We start from the raw sequence: 10,900 nt of genomic DNA on the forward strand, positions 1-10,900 counted from the left end.
GTCAGTGGGAGGAATAGTGCCCTGTCATTGGTGTCAGTGGGAGGAATAGTGCCCCATCATTGGTATCAGTGGGAGGAATAGTGCCCCGTCATTGGTGTCAGTGGGAGGAATAGTGTCCCGTCATTGGTATCAGTGGGAGGAATAGTGCCCCGTCATTGGTATCAGTGGTAGGAATAGTGCCCCGTCATTGGTGTCAGTGGGAGGAATAGTGCCTCGTCATTGGTGTCAGTGGGAGGAATAGTGCCCCGTCATTGGTATCAGTGGGAGGAATAGTGCCCCATCATTGGTGTCAGTGTGAGGAATAGTGTCCCATCATTGGTGTCAGTGGGAGGAATAGTGCCTCATCATTGGTATCAGTGGGAGGAATAGTGCCCCATCATTGGTGTCAGTGGGGGGGAATAGTGCCCCATCATTGGTATCAGTGGGAGGAATAGTGTCCCATCATTGGTATCAGTGGGAGGAATAGTGCCCGATCATTGGTGTCAGTGGGAGGAATAGTGCCCCATCATTGGTATCAGTGGGGGGGAATAGTGTCCCATCATTGGTGTCAGTGGGAGGAATAGTGACCCATCATTGGTGTCAGTGGGAGGAATAGTGCCTCGTCATTGGTATCAGTGTGAGGAATAGTGCCCCGTCATCGGTGTCAGTGTGAGGAATAGTGCCCCGTCATCGGTATCAGTGGGAGGAATAGTGCTCCATCATCGGTGTCAGTGGGAGGAATAGTGCCTCATCATCGGTGTCAGTGGGAGGAATAGTGCCTCATCATCGGTGTCAGTGGGAGGAATAGTGCCTCATCATCGGTATCAGTGGGAGGAATAGTGTCCCATCATCGGTATCAGTGGGAGGAATAGTGCCCCATCATAGGTGTCAGTGGGAGGAGGAATAGTGCCCCATCATTGGTGTCAGTGGGGGGAGGAATAGTGCCCCATCATTGGTGTCAGTGGGGGGAATAGTGCCCCATCATAGGTGTCAGTGGGAGGAATAGTGCCTCATCATTGGTATCAGTGGGAGGAATAGTGCCCCATCATTGGTATCAGTGGGAGGAATAGTGCCCCATCATTGGTATCAGTGGGAGGAATAGTGCCCCATCATTGGTGTCAGTGGGAGGAATAGTGCCCCGTCATTGGTATCAGTGGGAGGAGGAATAGTGCCCCGTCATTGGTATCAGTGGGAGGAATAGTGCCCCGTCATTGGTATCAGTGGGAGGAATAGTGCCCCGTCATTGGTGTCAGTGGGAGGAATAGTGCCTCGTCATCGGTGTCAGTGGGAGGAATAGTGCCTCGTCATCGGTATCAGTGTGAGGAATAGTGCCCCGTCATCGGTGTCAGTGGGAGGAATAGTGCCCCATCATCGGTATCAGTGGGAGGAATAGTGCCCCATCATCGGTATCAGTGTGAGGAATAGTGCCCCATCATCGGTATCAGTGGGAGGAATAGTGCCCCATCATCGGTGTCAGTGGGAGGAATAGTGCCTCATCATCGGTATCAGTGGGAGGAATAGTGCCCCATCATTGCTGTCAGTGGGAGGAATAGTGCCCCATCATTGCTGTCAGTGGGAGGAATAGTGCCCCATCATTGGTGTCAGTGGGGGGAGGAATAGTGCCCCATCATTGGTGTCAGTGGGGGGAGGAATAGTGCCCCATCATAGGTGTCAGTGGGGGGAATAGTGCCCCATCATTGGTGTCAGTGGGGGGAATAGTGCCCCATCATTGGTGTCAGTGGGGGGAATAGTGCCCCATCATAGGTGTCAGTGGGGGGAGGAATAGTGCCCCATCCTTGGTGTCAGTGGGGGGAGGAATAGTGCCCCATCCTTGGTGTCAGTGGGGGGAGGAATAGTGCCCCATCCTTGGTGTCAGTGGGGGGAGGAATAGTGCCCCGTCATCGGTATCAGTGGGAGGAATAGTGCTCCATCATCGGTGTCAGTGGGAGGAATAGTGCCCCCTTCATTGGTGTCAGTGGGAGGAATAGTGCCCCGTCATTGGTGTCAGTGGGAGGAATAGTGCCCCGTCATTGGTGTCAGTGGGAGGAATAGTGCCCTGTCATTGGTGTCAGTGGGAGGAATAGTGCCCCATCATTGGTATCAGTGGGAGGAATAGTGCCCCGTCATTGGTGTCAGTGGGAGGAATAGTGTCCCGTCATTGGTATCAGTGGGAGGAATAGTGCCCCGTCATTGGTATCAGTGGTAGGAATAGTGCCCCGTCATTGGTGTCAGTGGGAGGAATAGTGCCTCGTCATTGGTGTCAGTGGGAGGAATAGTGCCCCGTCATTGGTGTCAGTGTGAGGAATAGTGTCCCATCATTGGTGTCAGTGGGAGGAATAGTGCCTCATCATTGGTATCAGTGGGAGGAATAGTGCCCCATCATTGGTGTCAGTGGGGGGGAATAGTGCCCCATCATTGGTATCAGTGGGAGGAATAGTGTCCCATCATTGGTATCAGTGGGAGGAATAGTGCCCGATCATTGGTGTCAGTGGGAGGAATAGTGCCCCATCATTGGTATCAGTGGGGGGGAATAGTGTCCCATCATTGGTGTCAGTGGGAGGAATAGTGACCCATCATTGGTGTCAGTGGGAGGAATAGTGACCCATCATTGGTGTCAGTGGAAGGAATAGTGCCTCATCATTGGTATCAGTGTGAGGAATAGTGCCCCGTCATCGGTGTCAGTGTGAGGAATAGTGCCCCGTCATCGGTATCAGTGGGAGGAATAGTGCTCCGTCATCGGTGTCAGTGGGAGGAATAGTGCCCCATCATCGGTGTCAGTGGGAGGAATAGTGCCTCATCATCGGTGTCAGTGGGAGGAATAGTGCCTCATCATCGGTATCAGTGGGAGGAATAGTGTCCCATCATCGGTATCAGTGGGAGGAATAGTGCCCCATCATAGGTGTCAGTGGGAGGAGGAATAGTGCCCCATCATTGGTGTCAGTGGGGGGAGGAATAGTGCCCCATCATTGGTGTCAGTGGGGGGAATAGTGCCCCATCATAGGTGTCAGTGGGAGGAATAGTGCCTCATCATTGGTATCAGTGGGAGAAATAGTGCCCCATCATTGGTATCAGTGGGAGGAATAGTGCCCCATCATTGGTATCAGTGGGAGGAATAGTGCCCCATCATTGGTGTCAGTGGGAGGAATAGTGCCCCGTCATTGGTATCAGTGGGAGGAGGAATAGTGCCCCGTCATTGGTATCAGTGGGAGGAATAGTGCCCCGTCATTGGTATCAGTGGGAGGAATAGTGCCCCGTCATTGGTGTCAGTGGGAGGAATAGTGCCTCGTCATCGGTGTCAGTGGGAGGAATAGTGCCTCGTCATCGGTATCAGTGTGAGGAATAGTGCCCCGTCATCGGTGTCAGTGGGAGGAATAGTGCCCCGTCATTGGTATCAGTGGGAGGAATAGTGCCCCATCATCGGTATCAGTGGGAGGAATAGTGCCCCATCATCGGTGTCAGTGGGAGGAATAGTGCCTCATCATCGGTATCAGTGGGAGGAATAGTGCCCCATCATTGCTGTCAGTGGGAGGAATAGTGCCCCATCATTGCTGTCAGTGGGAGGAATAGTGCCCCATCATTGGTGTCAGTGGGAGGAGGAATAGTGCCCCATCATTGGTGTCAGTGGGGGGAGGAATAGTGCCCCATCATAGGTGTCAGTGGGGGGAATAGTGCCCCATCATTGGTGTCAGTGGGGGGAATAGTGCCCCATCATTGGTGTCAGTGGGGGGAATAGTGCCCCATCATAGGTGTCAGTGGGGGGAGGAATAGTGCCCCATCCTTGGTGTCAGTGGGGGGAGGAATAGTGCCCCATCCTTGGTGTCAGTGGGGGGAGGAATAGTGCCCCATCCTTGGTGTCAGTGGGGGGAGGAATAGTGCCCCATCCTTGGTGTCAGTGGGGGGAGGAATAGTGCCCCATCCTTGGTGTCAGTGGGGGGAGGAATAGTGCCCCATCCTTGGTGTCAGTGGGGGGAGGAATTGTGCCCCATCGTTGGTGTCAGTGGGGGGAGGAATCGTGCCCCATCCTTGGTGTCATTTGGGGGAGGAATAGTGCCCCATCGTTGGTGTCATTTGGGGGAGGAATAGTGCCCCATCGTTGGTGTCAGTGGGAGGAATAGTGCCCCATCGTTGGTGTCAGTGGGAGGAATAGTGTCCCATCGTTGGTGTCAGTGGGAGGAATAGTGCCCCATCATTGGTATTAGTGACACCAATGATGGGGCACTATTCCCACTGACACCAATGATACTTACCTTGCAGACCCCTGCTCCAGCCTGGGCTCGCTCGCTCCCTCCCTCTCCCATGGTACCGACACTTACCTGTCAGATGTCTTCCTTCTCCGGCCGCTCTCCTCCTCTTCACTCGCTCGATCTTCGCGGTGCCGCTCGGCTCCTCCTCTCCAAGCTCCACCTCCTTGCCGGTGATTGGCCGCCTGTGTGCCTCTCCTGAGCTACAGTGCCGGCGGCCAATCACAGGCGAGGATTGATCTCGAGGTGTGTCCAGATGACAGGGGCGGCATGTCATCCCGCCCACACCTGGAGACGGCGGCGGCGGCGGCGAGGAGCGGTGTCTCGGTTCCTAAGACCATCGGAAATATGTGTTTTCCGATGGTCTTAGGCGACCCCTGTGGAAGCGTCGTTCGACCCCCAAAGGGGTCGCGACCCCCAGGTTGAGAACCGCTGATCTAGTTTAACCAGTAGAAAAATACATAAATAAATAGAAAACCATCATATACAGAATCCTATACCCACTGTTGATGCAGAGGAAGGCAAAAACCCCTAAACAACTTCGCACAATTTGTTCCTGTTGGGGAAAAACATATTCCTTGCTGGTGCCCCAGAAGACAAGCGTGTATTCCCAGGATCAACAATCCCTTTAATGCTTTAATTCTGGTACAAGGAATTTCAGTATAAGGCATGTGATGTGGCATTTTGGTGGGTCACATGTCAAATATGTTTTTGTCAAATCCTGCACATTAAGACCCAGGTAGACTGAAATATACTGTATATTGGTATGTACTTTTACTGCATTTTTAACTTTATATATTATGGCCCCATCTTCATACTGTTCTGTCTTTCAGAGGACTGGAGGACTATTTGGGCAGGAAGACAGTTTTCATGCTGGACCTGTCAGCCCTCTGCAAACAACAATTACCAGCCAACGACCCTTAAGATTTTCGGAAGCTGGGAGTGAAGACTTGGATTCTCCTGTATTTCTACCAGAACCTGTATTTTTCCCTCCACCAAGAAGGAACCGTAACACAAACAACAGCACGATTTCAAGGTATAAATGTCAATATCAAGACAAACAGTTTACCAAAAACTTTTTTGCACAGAGTAGTAAAGGGTTAGAAGAACCTCTGTCATATGTAAATGTAGGATTATTGTATACTACTTCCATACCCTCCCCCAAAAATTTAAGACCTAGCCCAGTACAGTAAGTGATAGGCCAACATGCCCCTTTTCCATCTTATGAGCTGGATGGAATGACATACAGCTGTTGATTGAGCACCATGACCAGTGATATGATGGACCCATATTATCATAGAGATCCAGTTCTGGTAAAACCTGATAAATAACTGTACATAGCCAGACATAACCAGTGCATATATATTTAAAACCAGTACTGTGCCTATATTACCTACATAAAACGACTGTTCTGAGAATGGAGGAGGAGCAGATGAATGAACAGATGAAAGATCTCCCCTGCCCATTCACAGAACATCTTGCATTGAGGGACAATAATAGCATGAGTTCTGTGAATGGTTGAGGGGGCAGGAAGGGGAGGGCGAGCAGTGCAAGTCCTTCACAGTCACTGCTGTTAAAATCTGCAGCATGGTAAGACTGCCACTCTGCGCACTGTACCCAGTGGCCTGAAGGAAGTGTTTTTACATGAAACAGCAGGACATGGGATAAACACCATTAGAGTTAAGAGTTTGGTACTGTGCCCCCCCCCCCCCCCAAAAAAATTATTAAACCGGCTTAAACATAGCTTGCTTTTCTCAACACAGAATATAGACATAGAGCTAGTGCTTTGTCTGAGCCTACGTTAAAGGAGAGCTAGGGGAAAATAGGGCTTGTCAACTGCTTACCAACCAGCAGCTGAGACAATAGGCACTTTGGTCAGGACTATGCAGTGCATAAAGTGCTGGAGTCATATGTATGTAATGTACAACTCAATTTTTAGAGTGCAGTGGGCAGAACTATTAATGTACAATATATTGTGTAGAGTGCAGCTGTCATGGTGCAGAGACAGTGTATTTTACAGCACAGCTTGCAGAGTGTTATTCTCTGTTACAGGTTTCACTATGCCTGGTGAATCGAATAAAAGGCCCTTGGCACATGCCCCAGCTGCCCAGATCTTTAGCCTTTGGTTGCAGCTATGCTTTGTGATCTGTTGTTCTCCTTCACTGAATACACAGGTGAAACTCAAAAAATTAGAATATCGTGCAAAAGTTCATTTATTTCAGTAATGCAACTTAAAAGGTGAAACTAATATATGAGATAGACTCATTACATGCAAAGCAAGATAGTTCAAGCCGTGATTTGTCATAATTGTGATGATTATGGCTTAAAGTTCATGAAAACCCCAAATCTACAATCTCAGAAAAATAGAATATTACATGCAATCAATAAAACAAGGATTGTACATAGAACAATATTGGACCTCTGAAAAGTATAAGCATGCATATGTACTCAGTACTTGGTTTGGGCCCCTTTTGCAGCAATTACTGCCTCAATGCGGCATGGCATGGAAGCTATCAGCCTGTGGCACTGCTGAGGTGTTATGGAAGACCAGGATGCTTCAATAGCGGCCTTCAGCTCTTCTGCATTGTTCGGTCTCATGTCTCTCATTTTTCTCTTGGCAATGCCCCATAGATTCTCTATAAGGTTCAGGTCAGGCGAGTTTGCTGAACAATCAAGCACAGTAATCCCACGGTCATTGAACCAGGTTTTGGTGCTTTTGGCAGTGTGGGCAGGTGCCAAGTACTGCTGGAAAATGCAGTTAGCATCCCCATAAAGCTTGTCTGAGGAAGGAAGCATGAAGTGCTCCAAAATTTCCTGGTAGATGGCTGCGTTGACCCTGGACTTAATGAAGCACACTGGACCAACACCAGCAAATGACATGGCTCCCCAAATGAACACAGACTGTGGAAACTTCACACTGGACTTCAAGCATCTTGCAGTGTGTGCCTCTCCATTCTTCATACACTGGGTCCTTGGTTTCCAAATGAGATGCAAAAGTTGCTCTCATCAGAAAAGAGGACTTTGGACCACTGAGCAACAGACCAGGTCTGTTTTTCTTTAGCCCAGGTAAGATGCTTCTGACGTTGTTTGTTGCTCAGGAGTGGCTTGACAAGAGGAAGCCCATGTCCATGATCCATCTGTGTGTGGTGGCTCTTGATGCGCTGACTCCAGCCTCAGTCCACTCCTTGTGCAAGTCCCCAACAATTTTGAATGGCTTTTTCCTGACAATCCTCTCCAGTCTGCGGTCATTCCTGCTGCTTGTGCACCTTTTTCTTCCACACTTTTCCCTTCCACATAACTTTCTATTAATGTGCTTTTATACAGCACTTTGGGAACATACAACGTCTTTTGCAATTACCTTTTGAGGCTTTCCCTCCTTATGGAGGGTGTCAGTGATGGTTTTCTGCACAACTCTCAGGTCAACAGTCTTTCCCATGATTGTGATTCCTACTGAACCAGACTGAGAGACCATTTAAAGGCTCAGGAACCCTTTGCAGGTGTTATGGCTTAATTAGCTGATTAGAGTGGGACACTTTGAGCCTAGAATATTGCACCTTTTCACAATATTCTAATTTTCTGAGATTGTGGATTTGGGGTTTTCATGAGCTGTAAGCCATAATCATCACAATTATGACAAATCACGGCTTGAACTATCTTGCTTTGCATGTAATCATGTTGCATGACATGAGTCTATCTCATATATTAGTTTCACCTTTTAAGTTGCTTTACTGAAATAAATGAACTTTTGCACGATATTCTAGTTTTTTAACCTGTACAGGTTAAATTGCAGAACTAATCACAATTATTGAGGATTTGTGGGTTACTGTTCTGATGGGAAACTTGAGTACACTACCACCCCGGTCACACTGGATGCAAATTGGCATGCGATTTGCATGCCATGTGACTTGCAAATCATATGCCAAGTTGCACCCAATTGTCCACAGTTACAGCGGTCATATCAGTGCGGTTCCGACTTGGTTAGAGCTGCGCCCATTTATAAAGTAATACATTCACTACTGTTGCTGCTATTTGCATAGACATCTATGTCAGATGTCTTGCAAATCGCACCTGAAATTGGTATGTCATCCAACTTTGAAATCGTGCGACTTACAGTGAGGTTTGATGTGACCGGGGTGTAAATAGGGATTTACTAAAGCTAGAGCACTCGGAATTTGGTGCAGTTGTGAATAGTAGCCAATCAGCTTCTAACTTCAGCTTGTTCAATTAAGCTTTGACAATAACATTTGGGAGCTGATTGGTTTCTAGGTAGAGCTGTAACAGATTTTGCATGCTACAGTTTTAGTAAATATGCCCCAAAAGGGACGGAACAGGGAGTATAAATTCATATTGAAATGTAAAACACATTACTTAGTGGCCTAAATAGAGACAAGCACCTCCCTTTCCACTTTGAAGTTAACCAAGCTGTCATCTTGGCATAGTTCACAAACCTGCTGACAGATAAAGATGCAATGGGCTTTATTTACTAAAGCTGGAGAGTGCAAAATCAAGCTCACTTCTGCATAGAAAGCAATCAGCTTCCAGGTTTTCTTGCCAAAGCTTAATTGAAAAGGCTGGCATTAGAATCTGATTGGTTTCCATGCAGAAGTGAGCCTGATTTTGCACTCTCCAGCTTTAGTAAATAAACCCCAATATGCCATAACTAAATGGTGCATATTTCACATCTCCACTTCATTATTTGGTCTAATTTTAAAAAATGTCTTTGTTCCACTGATCTCTGTCTTTTTCTCACCTACATCCTTGGCATCAAAAGCTGTTGACTTGGCATATTGTATACAAGCTCAGTGAAATTTTGGACACCTTCAATGCAAAATTACTCTCATTCAAGGTTTTTTGGTGTTTCCTTAAAATAATCCCCTTCTCAAAATGCCTTTACAAAATTGAAATGGGAATTAAATTTGCTAGTGTGCTTCAAATCAATATTGTGTTGAAAAACCCATTTCCAGTTCAACTTCAACTTCTGGACAAATGGCCCCATATTCTCATAAAGCAAGAAACACTTTTGCTTAAAGCAGTTCTACAGCCTTCCCAGAAGAGTTGAAGTTGTTATAGCTGCAAAAGGTGGGCCAACTCAATATTGAACCCTACGGACTAAGACTGGGATGCCATTAAAGTTCAAGTGCGTGTAAAGGCAGGCGTCCCAATACTTTTGGCAATATAGTGTATGTTGAAAAAGTGAACAATTTCCATTCAGTGTACTTGTTTTTCACAGACTTGTTTGTTGTTGGCTTAATTAACTTGTATTCTTTGTTGGCAAGTATACTTGTCTATACATATTATGATTTTGTCAGTTATTTGTATGAAACCATGCTTGACAGCTAAGCCACAAAATATATTTAGTTAGCCAACTGAAGGTACAGTATTTCACTTTTGCTTTGTTAAGTCACAACTCTCTTTTCTAGGGGGTTAGACCAGAGGCGCACAACTCCAGATTTTGAAAGAGTACAACAAATTGAAGAACAGTGGGATACCAACAGTACCATAAGCCAGACAACAAACTGAAAGAAGGTATACTGTTATACTCAAAATGATCAATTATGAATGGTTAAACACAATAAAAAAAGTAAAACTTGATCTAGGATACATATTTTTAGAAATAATTGTCTGGTTTTTTTTTAAACAGAAAATTAAACAACTTTCTGACAATAAAACTTTTTTTTCAGGAGCGAATTGCCATTCCTTCAGAAAGAAGAAGGGCATTACCAACTATGCCATGACCTGATTATTACAAAATCAAGATTGACAAACTGACTTTTCAGCCATTTCTGCAGTGAATCTGGAACTATTGCACTTTTTCCAGAAAAACAGAAATGTGACTCGACCTCATTTTAATATTAACTTAATAAATTATAGTCCACTTGTTTTTTTGGATTTTTATATGCCTGTTTTATCTGTGTTTAATATTGTGTATATAAACACTCTCCAGTGGACAGCTAGATTCCTGCAGATTATGGAAAATTATTAATCCTAGATGTTATCTTGTGGACATTTCATGTAAGCCCCCTGAAATTTAAAGTGAATTAACATTCTTTTAGAATACCGCGCATTGCTTCTGAAATCTTTACAATCTAATCGGTTGTGGAACAGAGGATGCAAATATTAGCTCACTTATCTGAGATAGCATCTGAAATGAAATTTCTCTGGTATGGCTAGAAAAGCCAGCCCCCCTTTATTTAGGGATGAGTGCAGAAGTAAAAAGAGGAGAGGGGAATAAGATTTTAATACCATGTACAGAATGATTGTATCTTTAAGCACACAATGACTTTGTGCAGCATTGAGGCTGCATAGTGTACTGTGAAATGCTTATAAATATGCACAGTGGAATTCATTATCCAACCACTTACTTATTGTCATTTAGTAGTCTCATTTGCTCACTGATTTCTTTTGTGTAGTCTCTCTGAGTTTTCATATGCCTTCCTGAATATGGTACTCTTGAGAGTAGTGATAATGTACAGTAGTTTCCATACACTAATACGTACAGTGGGGATCGAAAGTTTGGGCAACCCAGCTAAACATTGTATTAATGTGCATAAAGAAGCCAAGGAAAGATGGAAAAATCTCCAAAAGGCATCAAATTACAGATTAGACATTCTTATAATATGTCAACAAAAGTTAGATTTTATTTCCATCATTTACACTTTCAAAATAACAGAAAACAAAAA

The 10,900-nt window shown here is 45.8% G+C and overlaps 1 protein-coding gene across 2 annotated transcripts in view; it reads left to right on the top strand.

The window, feature by feature from the left end:
* Window positions 1-10,101, top strand: part of CACNA1S (calcium voltage-gated channel subunit alpha1 S) — a 342,071-nt gene extending 331,970 nt beyond the window's left edge. For both annotated transcript variants that reach the window (XM_089654106.1, XM_089654105.1), the window contains 3 exons: window positions 5,054-5,256; window positions 9,641-9,746; window positions 9,902-10,101. In XM_089654106.1, the coding sequence (XP_089510232.1) occupies window positions 5,054-5,256; window positions 9,641-9,740 (303 nt within the window). In that variant the 3' untranslated portion in view covers window positions 9,741-9,746; window positions 9,902-10,101. The remainder of the gene's footprint in view (window positions 1-5,053; window positions 5,257-9,640; window positions 9,747-9,901) is intronic.
* The last annotated feature ends 799 nt before the right edge of the window (window positions 10,102-10,900 follow it).

Source organism: Staurois parvus, unplaced genomic scaffold (assembly GCF_062004578.1).
Source record: "Staurois parvus isolate SC_StPar_1 unplaced genomic scaffold, SC_StPar_1.0 ptg000744l, whole genome shotgun sequence".
NCBI lineage: Eukaryota > Metazoa > Chordata > Amphibia > Anura > Ranidae > Staurois > Staurois parvus.